This window comes from Cadophora gregata (assembly GCF_030347475.1).
Source record: "Cadophora gregata isolate MNR1 chromosome Unknown scaffold_16, whole genome shotgun sequence".
In the NCBI taxonomy this organism is placed as follows: domain Eukaryota; kingdom Fungi; phylum Ascomycota; class Leotiomycetes; order Helotiales; family Ploettnerulaceae; genus Cadophora; species Cadophora gregata.
Genome location: NW_026695939.1, coordinates 788,155 through 811,832, shown reverse-complemented (window position 1 = coordinate 811,832; position 23,678 = coordinate 788,155). Strand labels below are relative to the sequence as shown.

General features: G+C 47.6%; 8 protein-coding genes across 8 annotated transcripts; 5 read left to right on the top strand and 3 right to left on the bottom strand.

The window, feature by feature from the left end:
• Positions 1-321: 321 nt before the first annotated feature.
• Positions 322-6,097, bottom strand: ONS95_005528 (uncharacterized protein). The gene is made up of 8 exons (XM_058498939.1): positions 4,984-6,097; positions 4,736-4,928; positions 4,534-4,664; positions 4,382-4,483; positions 4,172-4,242; positions 3,615-4,122; positions 2,799-3,552; positions 322-2,751 (listed from the first exon to the last, which is right to left on the bottom strand). The coding sequence occupies exons 1-8, from the start codon at positions 5,282-5,284 to the stop codon at positions 666-668; spliced, it is 4,146 nt and encodes a 1,381-aa protein (XP_058351206.1). The 5' UTR covers positions 5,285-6,097; the 3' UTR covers positions 322-665.
• Positions 6,098-8,389: 2,292 nt separating this feature from the next.
• ONS95_005527 (uncharacterized protein) lies at positions 8,390-8,710 on the bottom strand (the record flags this gene model as incomplete). The annotated part of the gene is made up of 1 exon (XM_058498938.1): positions 8,390-8,710. The coding sequence occupies one exon, from the start codon at positions 8,708-8,710 to the stop codon at positions 8,390-8,392; it is 321 nt and encodes a 106-aa protein (XP_058351205.1).
• Positions 8,711-9,518: 808 nt separating this feature from the next.
• On the top strand, positions 9,519-10,423 carry ONS95_005526 (uncharacterized protein). Its single transcript, XM_058498937.1, has 2 exons — positions 9,519-9,769; positions 9,871-10,423. Exons 1-2 carry the CDS (start codon positions 9,629-9,631, stop codon positions 10,006-10,008), a joined length of 279 nt encoding a protein of 92 aa, XP_058351204.1. The 5' UTR covers positions 9,519-9,628; the 3' UTR covers positions 10,009-10,423.
• Positions 10,424-12,013: 1,590 nt separating this feature from the next.
• Positions 12,014-15,397, top strand: ONS95_005525 (uncharacterized protein). The gene is made up of 5 exons (XM_058498936.1): positions 12,014-12,882; positions 12,934-13,060; positions 13,115-13,140; positions 13,191-13,854; positions 13,910-15,397. Exons 1-5 carry the CDS (start codon positions 12,601-12,603, stop codon positions 14,329-14,331), a joined length of 1,521 nt encoding a protein of 506 aa, XP_058351203.1. The 5' UTR covers positions 12,014-12,600; the 3' UTR covers positions 14,332-15,397.
• A 585-nt stretch (positions 15,398-15,982) lies between these two features.
• On the top strand, positions 15,983-16,894 carry ONS95_005524 (uncharacterized protein). The gene is made up of 2 exons (XM_058498935.1): positions 15,983-16,042; positions 16,122-16,894. The coding sequence occupies exon 2, from the start codon at positions 16,134-16,136 to the stop codon at positions 16,470-16,472; it is 339 nt and encodes a 112-aa protein (XP_058351202.1). The 5' UTR covers positions 15,983-16,042; positions 16,122-16,133; the 3' UTR covers positions 16,473-16,894.
• Positions 16,895-18,163: 1,269 nt separating this feature from the next.
• Positions 18,164-18,853, top strand: ONS95_005523 (uncharacterized protein; the record flags this gene model as incomplete). Its single annotated transcript, XM_058498934.1, has 1 exon — positions 18,164-18,853. One exon carries the CDS (start codon positions 18,164-18,166, stop codon positions 18,851-18,853), a length of 690 nt encoding a protein of 229 aa, XP_058351201.1.
• Positions 18,854-19,584: 731 nt separating this feature from the next.
• ONS95_005521 (uncharacterized protein) lies at positions 19,585-23,675 on the bottom strand. The gene is made up of 2 exons (XM_058498932.1): positions 23,082-23,675; positions 19,585-23,033 (listed from the first exon to the last, which is right to left on the bottom strand). Exons 1-2 carry the CDS (start codon positions 23,503-23,505, stop codon positions 21,436-21,438), a joined length of 2,022 nt encoding a protein of 673 aa, XP_058351199.1. The 5' UTR covers positions 23,506-23,675; the 3' UTR covers positions 19,585-21,435.
• Positions 19,834-20,883, top strand: ONS95_005522 (uncharacterized protein; the record flags this gene model as incomplete). The annotated part of the gene is made up of 1 exon (XM_058498933.1): positions 19,834-20,883. The coding sequence occupies one exon, from the start codon at positions 19,834-19,836 to the stop codon at positions 20,881-20,883; it is 1,050 nt and encodes a 349-aa protein (XP_058351200.1).
• Positions 23,676-23,678: the final 3 nt, after the last annotated feature.

Genomic DNA, 23,678 nt, shown 5'->3' with positions numbered 1-23,678 from the left:
TTGTCAGCGTAGACCCCAGGAGACCTACCACCCTACCAAGCCCCCCCTCTGGTAGTCAGTGGAAATAGTTAGACGTTTAGACGAGGTGAGACATTCCACCTGTATTTCTGTGGTACAGGTGTACATCTCAGTGTTTTTAGTAGAAATATAAAGTAGCTCAAGCTTTGTTCGGCGTTTCGGTTGAGCTCTTCAATGGCTTTATGTAGGGGAAACACTTCTACTCTTATCTAAACGTCTAACTATTTCCACTGACTACCAGAGGGGGGGCTTGGTAGGGTGGTAGGTCTCCTGGGGTCTACGCTGACGATTCACAAATTTATAGTCGAAAATCAGCTATTCCAAAGAAGAACTTTCATGTGCAGTCTATAGTATACCTGCCTAAATGTCTTTTTCCTTATCTGTACTTTCCCCAAGCACATGAGGTATTCTATATTAGAGCGGATAGAGACTGCTGTCAATACGGTGATGAAATTGAGCTTCGATGCTTCATTTGGAAAAGAACTATGCGTTGTATTTGGCTGACGAATGAAAGGAAATTACAATATGAATAACATTGCGCTCTATAGATTTCGGCCATGCTCCCCTTATATTTCCCGTCTATTACTACAGCTCTATCTTGAACTCGATTACTATAACCCATGCATCTCCTCAACAATAAAGCATGCTTATGTGCCAACGGCTCCGAGACCAGGAGCTGTAAAGCTGGGAGTATTGGGCCAGTTTCCAAGCCCAGCTGCATCAGCGATTGCTCCTCCGATTCTGATCCAATTGGCCTTAGATGGCTTGCCGTTGTCAAGTACAAAGATTTGATACCATCCTGGTGGAGCGACGTGGGCGGATGGAGGGGCAGTAAGTGTGCATGCCGCGGTAGCTGGGGCACCGGAACAGGTGATTGTCAAGAATAGAGTACGTTGACCCATCGAGTTACCGTGGGTGGAGGAGACAGCTGCCATCATAGAAGCCTTAACGGTGCCGAAGGCGCCGGAGGGGATCTTGGCTGTGATTGGGATGGCAGCTCCGTAGGCCCAATCCTTGTTGTTGATTGTAAAGGATGGAGCTGCGGCGGCAGTGAGGGCGTATGGTGGGTTAAAGACCTCGACTCGGTATTCTTCTGGGTGGACGCCATCTTCGGGATTGGATCCGGAGACTAGGACACGTCCGTCTGGAAGAAGAATGGCTTCCGAGTGGTAAAGACGGGCGACGATAGTGGTGGCCATGATCGACATACGCTGGTTTACAGGCTTGGATGGGTCGTAAAGGACTGCATTGTAATTAGGGTCCTGGGCAAGACCAAAGCCCGCGACACCTTCCTTAGCTCCGTTGAGGATCAAGTAGGTTCCGTCTGGAAGGGCGCAGATGCAAGACAAGACACGTTGAGAGGGCATACGCTCGATAGTCCATTCTGGAGCAGCGACTTCAGGTTGAGTAGAGACGCAGTTGTCAATAGCATATGCGGCACCATTGGCAGAACCACCACATACCAAAACTGTGACCGGAGCAGAGTATGGTGGGTACTGAGGAAGCATGACACCGGTACCTTCGAGAGGGTATGTTCGGCCTGCAAGGAAATTGACGACGGACCCTGGCAAGTTGGGGAGAGTCTTAACAGTATCGAAGGTCTTCTCATCAATGATACGTGCCTCGTTGTAGTACACAACAAAGATACCACCGCTGGGGAGGACGAACATGAAAGGGTACAAGTTATCAGGGTCAGTACGGTCTAGCCAGTCCAAGTATTTGGCATATCCTCCTGGTGGTGGAGGAAGGATTTCGCAAGAAGGTGTTGGAGCACTGTTGGAACCAACCTCGCCACCGAGAACAAGGACTGAACCGTTGGCCATGACCATTGCGGATGGATACCAACGACCTTCAAGAAGGGTGACTTCGTTGACATTCTCTTGCCAATCATTGGTTCCCCAAACACCGTCAGACCCATCAGGGGTGTAGAGACGGACACCATATGTCGATGGTCCGGCCCATCCTCCAATGTTGAGTTGTCTTCCCTTTTTGTCTGGCAGAGTCACACCAGCTGAGCAGAAGATATCACTCTTGACATGCAAGGGTCTCCAGGCTTTGCTGAAGTCGTTCAAGACGGTGAGATCAAGCTCGTATGTACCAGTGGTGTTTGGTGCACCGGTGCCGGACTTCTCCATGAAGACGACCTTGTTGTTGATACCGGTGGTTGTAATAAGAGGAACAACAACACCACCAATAAGGAATTCGTAGGAGCCAGCATTAATACCAGTAGGTTCAGCCCAAACGTTCAAAGGCTCGCCTCCGATCCATCTGTAATATGATAGGCGACTTCCTCCTCCACAATAGTAGTTATTATCTCCAGAGCATTTGACTTGACATTCGGCTTCAGCGACCTTGACTGAACCCGAAGCTGCACGAACAGACTCGTCACCACAGAAACATTCGTCACCATACTCCATACCGGCAGCCATGAAACCATACTTCTGGCAAAGACCAAGACAAGTGGTGGCACTGTTGTTGGTCGTCAGGATACTTTGCCAGAACAAAGCGCGGTTGTCATTAACATTGTCCGAATAACACCCTTGGTATACCCAATTTCCTGGGAGATCAGTTGATTGGGACGTTGGAGCTTTGTACGTTGTCAGGTTTCCAGTGTGGTAGATGTTGAGGAAGTCACCCGCCCCACACGTTTGACTTGGATTACCCGGGCAAGCCATGTTACAAGAAGTGGCTGCGACAGGAGCGGCACCATTGTAAAGGAAGTTATCGCAGAAACTAAGCCTATTAGTCTTCGTCATTACAACTGAATACGGATAACTTACCATTGAGTACCATATTCCATACCAGCAACTTTGTAGCCGAGGTTTTTGCATGTGTTGATGCAGACCTGGACAGAGTTCGCTTGGCTGTCTGGCTGTTGGTTTTGAAGAGCACGACCAGTGGTACCTTCTCTGTAACATCCATCAGAGACCCAACCGGCTGGAAGACCGGATGCAAGTGGTGTGGATGTCGAGGTGCTGACGCTGGTGGAGGATCCTGTTGGCTTTGTAGGGACAGCAGTACCATTTTTGACGTAGACATCAAGTCGATTTCCACCACCACACTTCTGTGCGGTATTACCCATACATGGTACATTGCAATCGGTTGCGGGCGCGGCAACGCTGCTTGCTGCAAGAGAGTTTCCACAATAACATTCACGGCCGTATTCGACACCGAAATAGGTATACGAAGCACAGCTAGCCTGGCACATTTCGACAGTCATCAGGTCAGATGCAGATGCAGCAGCGCTGAGAGCTCGTACACCAGTTCCTTCTGTTTGGCAGCCATAGTAGATGTATCCAGCTGGGCCGGCAGTCGACGATGGTGAAGATGTCGTGGAAACGCCAGTCGAGGTTGAGCTTCGGGATCCGGTTGGAACGGAAGCGCTGCTACTGGAAGCTGCGGCTCCAAGCTTGTAGAGCTGGAGTCTGTTACCAGCACCGCAGTACTCGTATTTATCGCCTGGGCAAGTGAAACTGCACTCAAGTTGGTTGGCTGTAAGTACAGAAGTGGCATCGAGAGTGTTTCCGCAATAGCCTAAAGTCGTCAGCTGGAGTTCGACATTGAGGTTATCTAAGTTGGATCCCGGGGTCACTTACATTCTCCTCCATACTCAACGCCGAAATACGTGGTCCCAGCACATTTCGAAGCACAGATCTCGAGGGTCATTCCAACATAGTCGATGTATGTTGCGCCAGATAAGGCACGAACACCGACACCCTCAGTGTAACATCCTTGGAAGCCGTAAGCACCGACTACGGGCTTGATTGCGAGAACAGTTGAGGAAGCCGTGGCGGCGGTTGACGATGAAACTCGGGAAGAGCTTGAGGAAACAGAGGAAACACGTGTGCTGGAAACAGTTGATGACCTTGAACTTGTCGATGAAGATCTGGAAGTTGAGCTGGATCCGGTACTGGATGTGGACAATCGAGTACTGGAACTTGATCGACTACTGGAGCTTCTGCTTGACACACTTGATACACGTGTGCTGGAGCTTGATCTGGTGCTGGAAGTGGAGGTTCGAGTGCTGGAGGTTGATGCCCTGGTGCTTGTGCTTGATCGGCTGGTTGTGGAGATAACTGTGACAGGTCTCGACGTGGAAGATGACTAGAATGATCGTCAGAATCAGGAAAATTTCATGGAAGAAGAAACATACCCTCGTTGAAGAGGCCACAGAAGACGAAGAGACGCCCTCGTAACCAAGCTTGTACACATTCAAACGGTCACCTATACAAGGGCTTAATCAGTGTTGTTCTTTGAAGAAGTAACTCAATGTCCCAGGATTCTTTCAGAACATGTCGGAAGGATTTCGTTTGTGCCCCAAGAATAGTATCCACGATAGCCAGAGAACTCGGAGAACCCATACCTGCTCCACAATATTCCGAGCTGTTGCCATTGCAAAGCATATTACACTCGGAAATACCTCCTGGAGCTACAACGGCTCCATTACTGATCGCGTTGCCGCACCCTATCGTTCGGTTAGCTGGAGAAACCAAGCTAAGACAAGCGAACACCTACAGCACTCAGATGCGTATTCAATACCAGCCATAGAATAACCGGCGGTCTTGCATGCTTGTACGCAAAGGCCAACAGTCATTCCACCGGTGACTGTTACTGGGTTGGTGAGGCAGCGGCCTGTAGTTCCTTCACTGCATCGATCGTTAACATCTGCAGCCACCACCTGCAGCAAGCCGGGCAGCTGTGCTCTGGTGGCACTCACGTGTAACATCCAAAGAATCCATATCCTCCTGTTCCTGGATTTGTTGACGGCCCTGGAGGTGGGTTGCTTCCATTCCAAAATACCGATATTCTTGCTGGACCTCCACAAGTCTGTGTTGTGTTTCCAGAACAGGACATGGAACAGTCAGTTGCTGGCGAAAGGAGCGAAGTAGAATCGATCTTGTTTCCACAATCTACTCATGTCAATGAACGGCTTATTGCAGAATCTGACGGCTGAGGTTCACTTACAGCATTCTGACGAATACTCGGTTCCCGCAAAGTAAGCTCCCTTGCTGTCACAGAAGGCAATGCAAGATTCAATGGTCATCCCCGTGGCATTGGCGTACATTTGTCCTCCCAAAGCACGATTCGCTCCTTCTGAGTAACATCCTTGATAGGCCCATGTGCCCGGCAGAGTTGTCGGGATCACTCTCTTGTCTAACACAGCAGCATATCGATTTTCCAATGGTGCAGAGGCAACATCGGAACTGGCAACAGCAGAACCTGCGAACAACAACGAGAAGGCAACCTGAACGATTGAAGGTGCCATTTTCGCTGTCTTTATTAATTAATTAGTAAAATGGAAGAGGTAACGACGGACAGAGAAAACACTCCTTGGACGAGAAAAAGAGAGACGGTAGGACAGCAGGCAAAGTTCATAATGTAGGAGACACGAACGCCGGCTCCCCTTGGTGTCAGCCACGATGTGCAGTAGGGATGTTGATAGAGACGGCATGTCTGTCTTGGAGCAGTCTCCACAGGCGCTTGAAAGAAGTAAGCCACGAGGAGGCCAAGGGGGTAGATAATAGGGACCGAGCCCGTCCAGGGCTAGATCGCTCGCTGAATTCTGTTTTTTTCTTTCTCTTCCATCTGCCCAAGGCCTCCTCAAGGAGACTTTGAAGCGTGACTGCAGGGGTAATAAGGTTGTATTGCCCCAGAGGGGGTGAGTATCAGCGAATGACGGGTCGGTCCAGACTTGAGAGCCGGGAACAGACAAGGATAATCAACAGGGTAGAACACGAGAGCCCCATTGCTCAAGACGCTTCAACGTCCTTTTCGGGACGATCAATAGCCTAGTACCGATGATAGTGGAAGAGAGAACGCGGAGAGACTTCCGACTGCCCTCTTTCAAAGTACTGAACAAGACTCGGAACATCACAGCCCATTGGACGTTGGTATCCCCTTGTTGCCATGGGTCCATTAATTCGAAAGAAATTGATAATGTATATGGCCAGGATTGAGTTTACCAAGCTTAAAATACGAGATTCTTCGGTATCCTTTGAAAGTTCCGCAGGGCGAGGCAAGTGAGCCAGCCCAGTGCTGCACTGGAGATTAAGTGGTCTTGGTAGTGGTAATTAATGTGCCGAGAGTGTGGAAAGCGATTTTTGGGAACGGCGCCTCGTCGACACATCCTCACAGTCTAGGCTTTATTTGCACAAGTGTAGGCACTTGGGATGACCCTGAAGATCCCGCTTGAAGGGAAGACCACTCATGGCTCGCCTCTATGTCGCGTACCCCTGAATCAAAATAATGGCTTCCCAACCCAAAATAGACCCTCATCCGGAAATGTCATAGGGCGACAGCTTGTGGCGGGTGGCTGACCATTTATTTTCTTCTTCAGGGCAGTGTTTTCATGCCTTCCATGCCATGTAAATTACAGGAGTTATGTACACTTCACAAGGTTGGAGTTCCCCAGAGTTAATTTGCTAACTGTCAAACATGATTTAAGCTGCCCTGCGTGGGTTGTCAACAAACTTGTTCGAGGATGATCTGAAGTGGGCGTTGTTGAGTGTTTGGTGGTATTTAGGCGGCCAAGATCAGATAATATTGCCCAGTAAACTTGCCTTTCACTAATTCAGGGGGAGCTCAGCCTACTGTCCATCCTTTTTTCTAGGCCGGATTGTTCGGATACCAGAATGCGGTCCATATCACCACGCGGCATTTTTAGGGAGAGCAGCCAGATCGTCCGAACTTCACAGCACCCCGAAAGATGATCAGGTAATATCCACCTGTTCTGTCAGCATATCGTGAGTTACACCTCAACGGCCTCAAAGCCTTCAAAATGCCCCACCGATCCCAGTGTACAAAATGATCTCATCCTTATCAGTGGTCGATATGCTGATACGAGATGGGTCCATGCACCCCTGACTCTTATCTTGCTTTTCTGCTTCCAAAGTTCTCAGTGGCACTGAGAACTTCTGACACCATTCGCCAAGATCCACAACATCCACTCATGCCCATGGGTCCATTCGTCTCCTCCATCAATGCCTAAGCCCTCCTTATCAATCAATTTCCCCCTACGGCCCATGTTTTTGCATTTTCCCCATCGCCAAGTTGATGTGATCGGAGCGCTGCCATCTAAGCATTTCCAGCAGACCGACGGGTAAACGCCCTTGAACCCTCGAAGTGGCTAGGCTCCGCTCCTGTGGAATAATAATTTGTGGAGGGCTGAAAACTAGCCAAAATGAGACTCTCTGCGGATCCTTCCCAAAATCCGGAGTCCTGTCTGAACTCGGTGCGACGCTGATGGCAAATGGTTACGAGAGCCTCATGTCTTTGCGACAAATCCGTCCAATTGAGGGATTTGTACTAGATCGGACCAGAACTTTGGATGAGTTGAAATCCTTCAGCAAACTCGACTCATCAGAACCGATGAACTGTTTCGATCGCCAATATTGCAACTCCCTCCATCAAAGCCAAATGTCTCGTTGCACAACGTCTGGGCATGAATGTAGGGAAAAGCCTCGACGCCACCAAGATCCTGCCCCTTTTATATCACATCCGACACCTTGCAGGCGCGCGCAACGTTGGGTCTTCAAGAGACTCAGCGGACGCTGCCATAAAAACATGGGAAGTGCGAAAGCGAAGAGTGTGACGCTGCATGCGCAAAAGATCGCAACATCCCACCCATATACGATCGCAGTCGATATCACAAGAAAACGCGAGATGAGGGTGCCACTGACCCCTTTACGAGGCCCTTGCATGCATTGCACTATTTACTGTGCATGCACGTTGACGAGAGTTTTGCATAACCCTGCATAAGGCAACGTGTGAAGGACAGCCTCGGCTACGAAGTATGTTGTACGATGCCCAGAGTCAACAACTCTTCAGCTCCCAACGCTCATGAGTCGTGGACGCATTATCGATCCTGAAATTCCAAAGTCTGGACTCACCGTTTCCTACTCAGGAAGTAGTGCAAACAAAGTCAAACTTATCTGGATAATTTTAAATTTACCTCAATTGCTGGGACGGCTCGGCAGGATTCTACAGTAGTCACCAGCTGAAGCCACAAGTTTCGAAACTAGTGAAAGCTAGAACCTGACACGACAAATTGGTGCAAGCTCACCCGCGACCACAATCACAAGAGGTTGTGCGAGTCTGGAACCATGGGACACCCTTTCAAGATACACTACAGCACTTGGCTGGTCCCCCAGCAGATCATCCAAATTAGGTTACCAATAAATATCACAGAACAATGGGAGTGTTTTCTGACTCCTGGCGAATCTGGGCATTTTCAAGTCATGTGTTGGCCGACATCAGAGCATGATCTAGCGACACAGCAATAATCTGCGAGGAGACAGTTCAGACTAGACTCTCAAGCTGTCCAGGAGGACCTCCAGGTTCTTCGTGGACCGAGGATTTCATGACAACCCGATCAAGACGGCGCAGCTACTTTTACGCGCAGTATCTTCAGCAGATCAACAAAGAACTCCCTCAGTCCATACCCCTGCTTCGACACAATACCCTCCTCCCTCTCCCTCTTCAGCCTCCAAAACAATGTTCCATCATAGCACTGCCTTAAATCATCCTTCGAAACTCTCCCATCTGCTTGGAGTAAAATCCAAGTCGTGCACCACTCCATAACCGCAAAACTCCATCCAGCAACATCAGCTGCCACCCTGTTCCTTCCCACCATCTTCCACAACTCCCATGCATGAATACCTTCCGTCCCCTCTCGATCAAACTCTGTAAACATGTCATCGAACGTCCCAGCCCTGAAATTGCCCTTCAAATCGTAGATTCCGGTGTCGGATCCATGTTTTGCCTTGTGGATGCTATCGACCTAGATGCGGAAGAAAGGGTCGGGGAGGTAGCTATGTCCTAGGCGAGTGGGGTACGAGAAGAAGATTGGGATGAGGAGTGCGGTTATGGCAAATGGAATTGAGAAACCTATCTCTCGAAATCCGGTGTAGACATCGTGAGGAAATATGAGGTTGTCGCCGTCGCGGTCCCAGAACAGTACGTGTCGTTGGAGGGCTGTGAGATCCGATCGAGTAGAGAGCTGATTGGGTCTGTTGGATTTGGATATTTTGTGAGAAAAACTTGATTGTGAGCTTCTTAGGTAGCCCCAGAAGTAGGATATGGTGTAGATAAGTATGAGTATAAGCAGCAGTAGTGATGGTTGGATGATCATCCTTGGACAGGTCAACCAATTCAGCTTCCTGTTGGTGAAAGCAACAAGTACTTTAGAAACTAGTGAAGTATATAAATTCAAGGTAAGCTATAGAACCTTCACTATGTAATTGGCAAGAAAGCTTAGCCCGTCATGTTGTAGATTTTCTGTAGTCCTAGGCGTCATGCAGCCCACGTCAAAGGATTTTGAGTCACTACGTCACCCTCTGACCTGACTTCCAAAATTTTAGCTTATTGTATTCCTACATGAGATGCGAAACCATACTCTCGTGCAAGCATTATCTGCTGCCCAATCATTCTTAATATTTAAGTTGACATCACTCGACACTTAGTCCTGTCGTCATCGAATTTTCCTTCCGCTCGCTTAGAAACAAACATTTCCCCGCAATGTCTTTCAAGTAAATACCTATATAATACAGTTGCTCATATCAACAGCGAAAACAAACGCAACGCAAACCAAAGCTAGTTTAACAGTATCAACATGTCTTCGGAAGATCAGAAGCCAACTACCAATACCAATGACACTGGTAGCCAAAGTGGAAGTGCTGCGGTTCAGAGAGGAGGTGCGGGCCTGCAGAGCACGCCTGCGGGTTCGGATACGCCAAAGCAGGATTCCTCACTGGTATGTAACGTGAATTTAAGCACTCAATTTCGTGTCTTGGAAGCTATCCGTCTATGAAACCTTCTCAAAGCAATCGAAGAATGCTAATGATTTCTCCGTAGAACACATCCACGGCTAATGTCCCAGACTTTGCCACCAGGAAGCCCGGAGGAGGCAGCTCTACTATATTACAGGGTATTCGTGATGAGTATGTTTCAAGTCATACATCACATATTCATGAAGATACTGATCCGATTTAGAATATCCCATGGGCTTGGGAAGGGTACAGACTAAGAATCAGAGCATTTGATTGGGGGTACTGTAGACTTCTGTCTCAAAATTCGTCTTTAGAATAGCTGGTCTCGGTATTTTCCTGACTTCAAGTATGTCTATAACGCTATAGTCTATCACATTTATGTATTAGTCCTTCTTACGGTATGATTTGGCACGTATCCATCGTCTCATCTTCAGTATCATGCAGTTAGTTGAGGTAACTGGCCTCTTAAATCGTTTCGGGCACATAAGTCGCACGGTCCCGGTTAGCATGATTCTAGGTTATCGCAAACGGCGCATTATTCCTAAGGTCCTGGGGACTCGAGGCGGAGGGAAGCCTCCGAGTACCGTATCCTTGGATGCCTTTTATGCCAATTGGTATTGTGGTATCGTGGAGAAGCACAATTAAAGTCCAGGAATGTCCAAATTTTGGAATCGGACAATCAGTGCTTACCGTGCACATCCAGCGGCAGATCACTAGGCCAGCTGCTTGAATTTCGCCTTGAATCCATTAGCATCCGCGTTTGCAACATTTCCTTGTACAGCCTCAACTGCTAACCTTACCTGCGTTTCTAGTTGCAATAGGTAGATCAACGACCCTTTCAACCTGGCTTATAGTCGAATCGGCTCCATCACTTAGCAGTTCATCGTAAGCAGCAACAGCTGTGGAGTACTTTCGATAATTGAGCTGAAATTCACTTCTGGCTTGCGCCGAGGGTCCCTGAGGGCCTGAGCCGCTTGCTGGAGCCATAAGTCCATTTCGAAATTCGTCAATAATGTGCCTGTGCTGCAAATGTAGTCGCCCCTGTGCAAAGAATGGTGATGATTTGGGGGGATATGGTTAACCGAGCCGCGGGGAAAGGGATGTAAACATGTCAACAGTGGCCCGTATTTTTTCACTTCTCGCTAAGTACATATACCGCCCGCATCATTTGACCACATTTTATGAGATTTTATTTTTGATTCCGTTTGATTCCTCGAAACTGAATAAGTCGCAAGAAGTTTCGCCAATTATCTCGTCAAAACTAGGTTCGTATGCCGCTGTGTGCACCGCGACAACTAGTTTGCAGAGGATCCCAAATGGTGCTTCTACACCTGAGGAATACCCAACACTCCGTATCATTGCTTTAAGAGGCGCTCAGAGACGGTTTCGCTGGATAGGTGATTCGGCGACTTTACTCTATCAAATAGTGCTTAGCAGCACAAGCGAAGGGTCAAGTTCGCCCCTCCCAACCTTGACACGGAGTCGGCCAAACTGCTCGTCTATCGCTGACCTGACGATCTACGGAGAATCTTCATGGAAGCATCCTTGGAAGCCTCTCGCACTCGCCAAACGGTGGCCGATTACTAAAGCTCCATGTGAAGAACTAAACTATTGTTGCCTTCAACAGTAAATCGAGCATGCCTCGGTAAACGAATCACGGCAGTCAGCTGCAGATAAGAGAAACCCCAATTTGCAGATTGAGGAGGCAAGCAAAAGGTGACGCGGCCATGACACAGTCACCAAGACGCCGTCTCGGATGCCAGAATGAGACAGCACAGTCAAGGCCGATGGCGATGTGTCCTTCCTTCGTGAACAGAAAGGTTTAAGTGGGTCAGCCGCCAACTCAACCGAGAAAGCCAATCACAACATCAAAAATACTGACTAAGCGTCTCTCGTATGCCGACCAATAACCACTGGATTGCAGACTGCGCAAGCCAATCCACTTGCACTTCCACTTCCACTTCTCCCGAGCCCACTTCAATCTGATACGCTGTCTGTACGGCGCCGGGCTGACTTCATTCCAGGTCGGGCCTCGGTGCTTCCCCCAACTCTGCAATTCATCCGTTCAGCGCCCCAATCAGCCTGTAGTATTCGTTGCGTCACAGTCACAAGCACAGCCTGTGTAAAGTAGAGATATTTAGAGTATATAATAATTCTATTACTTTAAGGGGATTTCTAGCTTTATATAACTACGCTTTATTTCTTAATTCAGTATAATATTAAGCTAGCTCTTATTACTTCTAAAACCGGAAAGTTCTAGAGGCTCTAGCTTATAAAACTAGTAGATTCCTGGAATAGGAAGGAAACCTTCTAGCTTCTAAAACACCGGAATTTACCTTATAAGGTTTCGTACTAGCTTCTAAAATATCGGAATTTACCTTATAGCTTCTAAAACACCGAAAGTTATATATTCCGAAACAAAGCGTAGAACTTTACTAAGAATATCTAACTCTAATAGCCTGGAGAGACCCAGCGAGGCAACATGTCGCCGGCTAGGTAGGGAGGCTCACATTTCGAACCCTGATTCTTGACTCCCGAGCCCCGATATTATACAAGATCTCGGCCGCCTGCTGGGACGGCTGCGATTGATCAGTTTCATCTTTCCGACGGCTAGCTGCTCAGCAGGGCGACCGCGTATTGCGTGCATATTTACAACCAAGCTTAGCTTCGTCCCCTCTTTCTGTACATATTACTCTTCGTCTTCCCAAGAACAACTCTCCGGCTTTCCTCTATCCAAATCTCTGGAAGTCGCTGATCGCTTTCTTTGACTGGTCCTCTTTTCCTCTCTTTCGTTTCACACCCAGTGCTTCCTTTTATGGCTTTGCAGCCCAAGATGAGCCTTTCCATCCAGATCATCGCGGCCGTTTTGGGCCTGGTTTTCTGCGTGAACAGGATCTTCAACTACATTCGGGTTGCCCGCTTCAAGAAGCAGCATGGCTGTAAGCCCCATGTTCAGATACCTCAGTCTGAACGCATCATTGGCTATGGCCTGTACAAAATCCAGAAGAAAGCCTCGGAAGACAGGACAATCTTGGCGATCGGCAAGAAAAGATTCGACGATAATGGGAATACTTGGTCAGCTACGTTGATGGGCAGAGTTTGTTTTCCTGACGTCGGATATTCAGGCTTTTGACTGACATGTGGGAAGTCATTCTACAATACTATCGATCCCGAGAACGTCAAAGCTGTTCTTGCAACGCAATTCCAGGACTTTGGCTTAGGGCAGAGGCTGGAATCATTTGGCCCTCTACTTGGCCAGGGAATTTTCACCACAGGTGTGTCACCTTGAGACTGATGTGAGATTCGGAACGTGCTGATGAAATGCGTAGACGGAAAGCAGTGGGAGCATTCAAGAGTACGTGTGGACCATTCGGGACAAGAACAATCGTTGACAAGCGATCATAGGCTCTCGTCAGACCAAACTTCACCCGATCACAGGTCGCTGACCTTGATACATTCGAGACGCACATTCAGCAATTCATCTCCAAGATCCCCAGGGATGGACAGACCGTCGACTTGCAGGAACTGTTTTTCAAGCTGACCCTGGACTCAGCAACTGAGTTCCTCTTTGGAGATTCAGTCAACTCGCTAAACAGCAGCAAAGATTCAGAGCAAGACAAGTTTGGAAGACTCTTCGACCTAGCACAGAGTAGACTTGGCAATCGAAGCCGTTTGGGACGACTAGTGGCGTTGTACAGGGACTCCGAATTCGACGAAGCATGCAAATTCGTGCACCAATTCGTTGACAAGATTATTTTCAAAGCTCTAGAGAAGGCACACCCTCACGATCCAGAAAAATCCATTGAGAGCAAATCAGATCGCTATGTCTTCCTCACTGAAATGCTGAAATCGACTCGAGATCCCAAGCAGTTGCGGGACGAGCTCTTGAACATCCTTCTTGCAGGAAGAGATACAACAGCTAGTCTTTTGAGCAATACATTCCATGTTCTTGCCCGGAGACCAGATATCTGGAAGAAGCTCAAGGCGGAGGTGGATGAATTGCAAGGTGCCAAGCCAGACTATGAGACGTTGAGGAACATGAAGTATCTAAAGAACCTGTTGAACGAATGTACGTTCCTCTGCCGCACTTCCACGAACTTTGGACAAAGGACTAATTTATCCAGCTCTCCGTCTGTACCCTGTGGTCCCAGGCAACGCCCGTTTCGCTAACAGGGACACCACCATCCCTCGCGGCGGTGGTCCCAACGGCGACGCACCTGTCTTCATCCCTAAAGGCGCCATTGTAGCCTACTCAGTTTTCGCCATGCACCGCCGCAAAGACATCTATGGTCCCGACGCGGAATCCTTTAACCCTGATAGATGGGACGATGGCTTACGTCCCGGCTGGGCATATCTGCCTTTCAATGGAGGGCCTAGAATTTGCGTTGGTCAGATCTTTGCTCTTACTGAGGCATCATATACGACGGTTAGGCTGTTGCAGGAGTTTGGTGGGATTGAGGATCGTGACGGGACGCCGTGGGAGGAGTCGCTCAGTCTGACGGTTGCAAGTGCGAAGGGTGTAAATGTTGCGCTGACACCACGGTAGACTTGCTTGCTGGTGGTTTACTTTCTATTACTCATCTTCTCGTGGCGCATGGCGTTCCGGCGGTCATTTGCTTAATCTCAAGGGTCTTAAAATGTACAAATTACCCTTTACTTAATGAAGTACAGACTCGCTTCTGCTACGAATGTATCGTATGATGTATACCCCAAATCATCTTACAAAGCTTACATCCGACCACTCACGCCGTCATGCTCTCCTGAGATCCCGATCCACCTCTGGACCTTGAAGCGACATTGAGACAAATCACGCGAAGGCGTTACCGCCGCCGATGCAATGCATCACATCGTATGATTCGCAATGTAGCAATGCGCAGAGAACGCTGCATCGTCGATGACCGGTTGACGACGTGCAACAAAACAACAAAACTAAACACGATCCTCTTCTCTATGACGATGGGTGTAGGGGTTGAGCTGTGGGGAGCTCTTGATTCAGTGCTGATTCAATGTCCCTGAAGATTTTCCTTTGGCGTAAAAAGAGGTTCTGTATCCATGACATGGGTTTCGAAGATCTTCAAGTAATGTTACTGAGGATATGCTCAGGGAAATGATATGTACCGGGGAGAACTTCGAAATGACTGTACATGTTGTTCATTAGAATAAGCGCTTTGACGTTCCTTTGCGTAATTGACAACGTCGCCCCCGAACCCGATTTCAGAAATTAAACGGACCTTTCTTTCTCTTTTAAGCATTTACTTTCGTAAGTGAAAAAACAAGGGGATCTGATTGACTTCATGCGACAAGTTCCGAGCTTGCTCGCTCGGTCGCGGCAGCTTTCTTGCTTACCTGGAGGCATATGCATCCCATAACATCAACAATGTGTCAGCGAGTTCTGCGGCTGTGGTAGATGGTAAGTGTATGGCGAGAACTCTTAGGGGAAGATGCCTGTTGCGAGGTATGTTCCGAAGACATACCATGCTGATAAGCCGAGAAAAAGAAGCCAGCCTGGAAAGGAAATGATATCAGAGGGTTAAGTGTCTGAGATAATAGTGAAAGTAGTAGAATATTTTGTGTATGTTATCTTAGAAGGGTGGCTGAGGGATAAATACTAGACAAAGATGTAATGAATATTGTATCAACTTCAGATAAATCAATAAAATAAAAACATAAATCTGTGAAGATAGAAACTGTAATTGCAAGTTTTTATCAGATAATATTATACTGATAACAGTGTAGTATATGCTATGTTGCAAGAGCACTTTAAAAAATGTGTTTACCATTGAAAACATCAGTTCTAGCGCAAAATATAACTCTTGAGTAGTTAAGTGAGAGGCAGAAGTGCAAACTGCATAGCAAGATCCTGGTAGCAAGCAGATGCGCGAGCGAATTGACCTCTCATCATCGTGAGTGGCTCCTTGCTCAAGCAGTAAATCGCTGATCATCACCTGCAGTACAGTCAGTAACAAACTTGAACCTTAAGTCGAGGGAATCTCCCTACTTGACTTCTGTGGTGTAGCGTAGCTGGCTATAAATATTCCACGATTTTTCTATTTACTTGGAGGGAGTGAAGTGTCCACCTGACGCGGGGTGATCTTACCCCGCCATTGTCTTGGCAACACTCCAGAACTGAACGAAACGTCAACACCTGAGCTCGTGAGCTCGAGGGTCATAGTTGTTCCCAACAACTATTTTAGACTCCCAATACCGGGAGCTCTATACCCTGAAGTATTCCGACCTTTTGAACACCATCATTGGAGGTAAGCATAAGAACAATACCCCATCCCAACCAGCCTCCCTTCTTTCCAGCCAGTCTTCTGAGTTCAAATCGCGGCGCAGAGGAGCGCAAGCATGTCCTTCTTCGATTTCCTGGTATCCACAGGACTGGGAGTTACTCCCCAAGAGCTGTCCGCTATTCAGAAAGCTACCGAGCGAAAGAAGAAGCAGAAAAGCTCTATCTCTAGTGCCTCGTCATCACCACAAGCTGAGAGCTCAGCCTCGGGATCAAATTCAAGTACAAGTCCCAACGAGACATCCGAAGGAGGAGGATCGGATAAGGAAACGAGGGAAGCAGAGTCTGAGGGAGTTACCTATCAATCACAGGAGACGAGGGTAGAGGGTGAAGGAGAATTACCGTCGTATAGTGCAGCGACTGGAGAGCCACCTGCCTATTCGAGGGAGTTGAGATGACAAACTAGAAGGAAATTGATCTTCGTGGTATTAGGCCGTGTTTTGATAGACCATTTGGGCCCCGACATTGATAATGAGTGAAGGGGGCTCCTGTCCCTCTGGAACATACAGACTGTGCTCGGAATTGAAGTCGTCATGTATTGTTTGATGTTGGTGATGAGAAGACGTTGTTCTGTTTTTGGTTACTAGCTGGTCCACCTCCTGTTTTGCTCTGGGTTCGCGTAGGCCAGTGATCTGAAAACTTTCGGCGCTTCGCCGCCTGGGTTGGATAGATATTTAGCGTCAAACGCTAAATCAGGTCCGTCCTCTACTGGTGCGGACCTGGAAATACAGATTCATGTCGTACATGTGGATGGTGATGTCTCACATTGTGACTTGAGTATCAATACTTTACTTCGAATAAACAGCTTCTCAATTTCTGCCTTGCAAACAAAGCACCGAATGACCAAAACTTACATTGCAAGGTAAACAAACCATTTCCCTACTACCCTGAATACACAAAACAATAAAGTACAAGACAGTGGAAGAATCGATAGCAGGAGAGAAGCTGTCCTAGCCCACTTTCTTCTCCACTCGGAGTGGCAGTGGAAATGATTATGATTGGGATGTTATCGTAAGACACGTTTTGTATCCACGACGAAATGAAAAGTAGGTGAGGTGTTGAGACTTCATAGACTGACAGAATAAAGAAAAGTTCGGTAGTAAACCTATGAGCAGAGGATACGCTGCTTGAAAGGACATGGGATTGTTGACAGACTAGAATGCCTGTGGACGATAAGCGAGCAGCCCCCTCACCCTTGTCAACAAACCCACAAAAGAGTGGATAAGATTAAAAATTCAACAAAATATGTGACAAAAAACATACAGCAGTAGGTATTCGCTGGTGGTCACCCACCCAACTACTAATCTACCGATTTATTGCTTATGTATGGCAGAGCGGACGGGATGCCCAGTTCTCAATAATCTATGACCGTACGTATCAGTAACTTGCCAATTGCGATAGATGTATCCCATGCAATTTGGAAAAATAATATCCACTGTCATTTTTCCAATTCTGGGAAATATTCCCTTCGTTTTCGTGAGCCTGATTGATAATTTTGACGGTGGTGGCATAATCAGTTCCTAGACGAATTGTTCTACTCTTCTACGGGCCTACTTCGGCCTCGCCATGTCACTTTCCTAAAATTTGGACCCCTCCATAGTGGAAGCATGTTTTGAAGAGTAAAGTAAAGGAGAAATATCTTATTTTGGTCTTGCAGACGTCCTTCAGTTGTTGTTGCTGATTCTCACCATGCTATTCCACGTCAGATTCTGTGGCCAGATATTTAATTTCTCACGTAATCGTTTTATTTGGCTATCAAGCATGGTTCCTTGAACTGACTTTCAAGGGTGTAGAGTGTGTGCAAGTCGATAATGCGGTACGGAGTCAGGTCCGAATGTAATATTTTAGGGTGTTCTTGGTGGGTCTAAAAGTGTCGTAGACGTTGTTCAATCCGTAAGTGGGATGGTCACCGTGCCTCGCGCCTTTCATATGACACATCCACTGCCACCTGCAATTTCCAGACACTGCGATATAAAGGTTGCATGATGCAACTATACCCCTCGATTCTCTCTCAGGGGACGTTTCTTTGCCCTGTTTAATTGCATTCTGCAAACACCACTATTCTCCGACCCTAATTCTAGAACTCAGCATGGGGCTCAAGATCCAAAATGTGAATCTCGAAGACTTCGATATTATGATAAATCACGCCAACATCTACCCACCAGGTGACGACCTTGTGGGTCCTCCAACACCATTCTTCTGGTCAGTCATCTCACAAATGGAGGCACAAGAACGCCTCCAACTACACATGACCAAACAAAAATCACGATTTCTTGGCGATCGAACAGCAACATACCTCAAAGTCATCGACGAACAAACCCAAGAAATCGTCAGCATAGCTCGGTGGCACTATTACCCAAATGGGTTCTCCTTCGAAGATGCCAATGGGTGGGAAATTCACAGCCCTGTAGAGGGCCAACCATTTCCGAAGGGAATGAACATTGAGCTGCATAATTTCATTCTCACGCAAAGAGATCTTGAGAGGAAAAATTGGATAGTTACGGGTGAGCCATGCTGGATTCTGATGCATTTGGTCACTAGAAGTTCTCAGAGAGGTCGAGGTGCAGCAGGTTTGCTGATTGCGTGGGGAATTAACAAAGCAAAAGCGGACAGGGTTTCTGTATACCTAGAAGCAGCCCAGACGGCAAAGCCTTTGTACGAGAGACACGGATTCAAGCAGATAGGAGATCTTCTGAAAATGGACTTGAGAACGCATGGTGTTGATATGGAGTTGGCGATGGTTAAGATGGGCATTCTGCCGCCGACGGTGGATCATTAGAACTAGAAATGCAAGCAAGACAAAGGTTCAATTAAAGATCGGAATTAGGAAGAGACAAAAACATGACTGAACTTGTTGTTTTCATATATGACATCATTTTAAGTCTGATAGAATACTCATCGACTATTTGTCCATTGAATCGAGAGCCCGAATCAGAATCTGACCAGTCCGAAGACGAAACATGCGACAATTGCTGAGCGATAGCTGCGATAGTAAGCTATGAGAATGAGTGTTGATGTCAGCTCAGGTTAATGGGACGGGTATAGTTGAAAAGCAAACCCGCGAAAAGACTTAATTCCGATGCTTTAACGTGGTTTTATCAAAGAGAACTATGAAAAGGGTTGGATGAGATTTCAACCGTTATCAACATATGAAAGATCAGTCATCAGACCTTACTTTGCCAATTACAGCACTCTCAGCACAAGCTACTGTACCCCAGCATATTCAAGCAATGCAACAAAATTTGGTGAGCCTTTTGTGGGCTGGGTCAGTCTTCGAATTGTCTGAAGCGGTAGGTCACAGTAATCTGATAGGCAATCAAATTGCCTATCTTGGTTTCTTGAGCGGCAGACAGCGATTGATCATGTCTGAGCAGCCCGAGCCTCAATTTCTGTTCGAGATTTGGTTTTTTCTTCTTACTTCTTTAGGATGTGCATGCTGCAAGAGAGGGCGCTAGAGCTAGGGACGTTCCGTAACAGCCAACGATCTCCATGATTGACCACGGGAAGATCTCCCGTCCGACTGAAGCGACACCGCTACAGGCTGGCATGTCTCACATACTCTGCAAATCGTCCGGATTCATTTTGAGACTTGCGCCTATGGAGGCAAGGAATAGCTGTGTGCTGCATGGGATAGTGTATGATCAATGATCTTCCCGAGCGCGATTTCCTTATCAAGTCGAATCTCTCCCAATGAACCGTCGTGTGCCTTCAAGTTTTGTTTTCCCCGAGTACTCCCAAGTAAGAAGAGACCTTTAAAAAATGGGTCTCCTTCGAAAGTGCAAAGATATTCTCCAAATTGCATTCCCATCGAAGCAGAAAGCTCAGAAATCCAAAGCGAATGATATCGAGAACGGGAAAATGGGACAGCATGGAACTTCAGAAGCATCCACGCAGCGCGTCTTAGTTGACGCGTACGGCCGACCTGAACTGGATCCAAGCGACAATCTGAATCTCTTCCGGCATCTCACTGGTATCATTTCACACCCGTCCATGTCGCATTCTGACACCTTTTTCTCTTCTGGTGGTCGACCTGCTCCGAATCTGGGAATATATGCTCGGGTAATACACAACGAAGGGACAGCAAAAGTCGGATACAAATACTTTTCCTGGCTCATAAATGGATGTTTGGGACTGCAGATCGTAGTAGCGGCTGCATTAACAGCGCTTGGAGCAGCAGGAGGCAGTCGAGGAGCCGTGACGGTTTTCGGCGCCATCAATACTGTCTTCGCTGGCATCTTGACATTCTTGAAAGGATCAGGTTTACCAAATCGTTTTAAGTATTACCAGACGGAATGGAAACGAGTCCGGGAATTCATTGAGCAAAGAGAACGAGATTTCAGTCGTCCGGATTGTAATCTGGACGTTCATGCCGTCGTGGCCATGGTCGAGTCTATGTATGACGAGGTGAAAACAGAATTGGAAGCGAGCACACCAGATCGCTTTGCTGGCCACAACTCGGCACGAAAGTCACTTGTGCCACCCGAAGCTGCTCCTGTATACAAGTTTCCCAGTATGTCGCTGCCAAGGGTGGAAAGTGTTTTCGAGAAAGGCAAAGAGGTTGAAGCTGGTGTCGGCAGCAAAGTGAAGAACTTGGCTTCAGAGATCGGCCACTATGCGCAACAAGCCCGGGAGGTTGCCAAAGATATCCAGGCACACAAAGATAACTTTGCTACGAATGCGAGTAGAGAAGTCAAAGAGTATGCAGACCGAGCGGAACGAATCGAGCATGCATTTGGTGTCAAAGTTAAAGATCTGGCGACGGAAATCGAGGAGAGAGCACACAGCGGAGCGGGTGGTTCGCGATGCTGAGGAACGAGAGAGGAGGGTAGTCGACGACGTTATCGAGGAGACGAAAGGACAAATAGGACGAATGGAAATGGCGGCTAAGAGCAAGCTTTCAGGTCCTATCACGATCAACCTGTCGCAACCTGGGAGCACAGGCATGGAACGCAAGGAGAAGACGGATGCTCAGGACGATTGAAGTCCAAGGATCATGTCACAGAGGGCCCATGGTCAGAATTCTGTATTTTCAAATTGATTCTGAAGGACCAATCTGAGTAGTATCCTATTCTGTATAGACTGTTCTAACTACGTCAGAGCAAATGCCCCGTTGGAAGTTTGCCATGTCCAAATTCAATGCTTTCGCCTAGGCTAGTATGGGAAACAAACAATCCGGTTCTCATTCGCTAAGATATCATCATCCAGAACTCCAACATGCCCAGTTCATCACAGCCCAACTCCAAACTCCAATCTACCTGTGCCGGGGCACATATCCATCTAGTAGATATTCAGTCCATGTCGCGCATCATTGCCATTATACATATATTTACTCCCTTTTGTGCATATCCTCCTAAATCTCTCTCAATAATACTCCGGTAAATCTGAGAAGCTCGGTATACTGGCCGAGCAATTGAATTCCGGCGCATACGCCTTCTTCGGCAGGATTCCTGCAGCAAGACCACGCTGGTAGCTCCACTGCGTAGCTCCTTCCGTCGCCCATGTCCAGTAGAACCAACCCCATCCCCTCTCGAAACTGTGCATCTGCGCTTCTGCAAACATCTGTAGGAATTGCTTGTACGAATCGCTGTAAGTGCTCGGATCGGAGTTGGCATTCGCGCAACTACATGCTGAGCTTTTGGCGGGGCACCCTGGAGTGAGGACTTCAGTGGATGCATCGCCTGATTTGTAGTTTCCCTCCCAACGAGTTCCCCACCCAACATTGTTGAGATTAGGAGCGCAGTCGGTGTCTGCTTGGGACCATTCTGCGAATATAGTCGGACCAAATCCTGTGGACACGCTCATACTCTGCTCAGTCTGTGTACTCCAGTCCGAACAAGCATAGTCGACTTTTCTCGAGTGAGTAAAGTCGATTTGGTTCTTGTTGAAGATGACATATTGATGGACATCAAGAACAAGACCATCATAGCCCGAGAGTTTGCCTTTCCAGTTCCCGAGACCCATGAATCCGTCTCCAAATACCACATAAGCATTGATACCATTCTTCCGAACTAGCTCATAAGCGCTGACAGTCCAGGCCAAGACATCAGATGTCTGTAGAGCTGTCATTTTTGGTTCATTTGCAAGGCCGTAGAATGTGATGATATTCTTGTATCGATCCTGTGCGAAGAACTGAGAGAGCTGATCATGGACAGTAAGCGATCGATTGGCGTTCAATGCCCCATCGGGTCCGTTCAGCCACCCAATTGCACCTAGACGCCCACTGTGATTCCAACCGTTTTGACTTCCAGGTATTCCGTGAAGGTCGAGATTGATACGAAGGCCATGCTTGCGCGCCCACTCGATACCTCTTAAAAGGTACCTCCAAGAAACTCGGTAAACATATGGGTCACCATCATAAGTTACCACTGCCCAATATGAGAATGGTATTCGAACGTGATCCAATCCGGCAGCCGCAATGTCTTTGAACGTTTGTTCTGTCACAAATGTTGCATAATGCTTCTCCAGAGTCGCCTTGGCATCAGTTCCCAAATGCTCTGTCAATGTCCATTCGTCGACGGCCCCTGGGTAGTTGAATAAGGACGGTGTGATAAATGGTTCCAACGACAGCCATCCTCCAAGGTTCACTCCTCTAGCAGGCGTATCGGCATACGATCCCCAGGAAGCCGAAATTGGGGGAGAATTTGACGTCGCACTTTTCGAGTCGTCCCATTCTGAATTCAACCCAATGATCGGAAGACCTCCAACTGTGACAGCGGTGTATGTGACATTGAAATCTGTCGTATCATACCAGGAAAAGGGGTCCAGATCCGTCCCTTTAGCCTCTACTGGTATGTCCGACTCTGATATGCCGTTGAGATTTGAATTTGATGGCTTGTTATCGCTTGATGATGATGTGCTCGAGCTCGTTGAAGTAGATTTGGAGGAGTTTTTCTGACTGACAACCACTGCAACCACGACTATAATGATTGTAATGAGTAAAGCAATTCCAACCCAAAGCCCTAACCACTTGTTAGCTCAGGATAAGACTAGTTCCAGAGGAAACAAACATAATCGCTTCTTCTTCCCCCTTCCATCATCCGAATCGTATTCGTCCTTTTCATACCTCGCTCCACCCCTTATTCCTCTAAGTCTCGAACCGTCTCCTTCCTCAAGCAATGCTCCACTGACTACCCTCCTCTTTTTCTTTTTATGCTGCCGCCTCTTTTCTACCACTATCTTCTCTTCCACTACTTCTCTGTGCTGTCGTTTCTTCCTTGGTTTTGTTGGTGTGACCTCCGCTGGCCTTGACGCTTCTGTTCGATTTAAACGATCAAGTTTTGCCAGGGCATTGGCCGATAGCACCTGTGAACTCGTTCCAGAAGATGAAGACTCATATTTTGCCCTCCTTTCCGTCCTCCTCTTGTTATGCTGATGACTTCGTTCTCGTGACTCTCGAGTCTTTCGGGGCGATTCCCGGGGAGCGGGAGCCATGTGTTTCCGTTGGAGCGATCGTAGGTGGTAAAAAAATCAAAACATTGGTGGTATTCGCAAAATAAAATCGCTCATCTCCAGATAAATATTTACAGTAGAATTTGCCCAGTATATCGAAACTTGGTTTTGGATCCATTAGGTGCTGTTGGCTGTTGGCATAGCAACTATCAGGC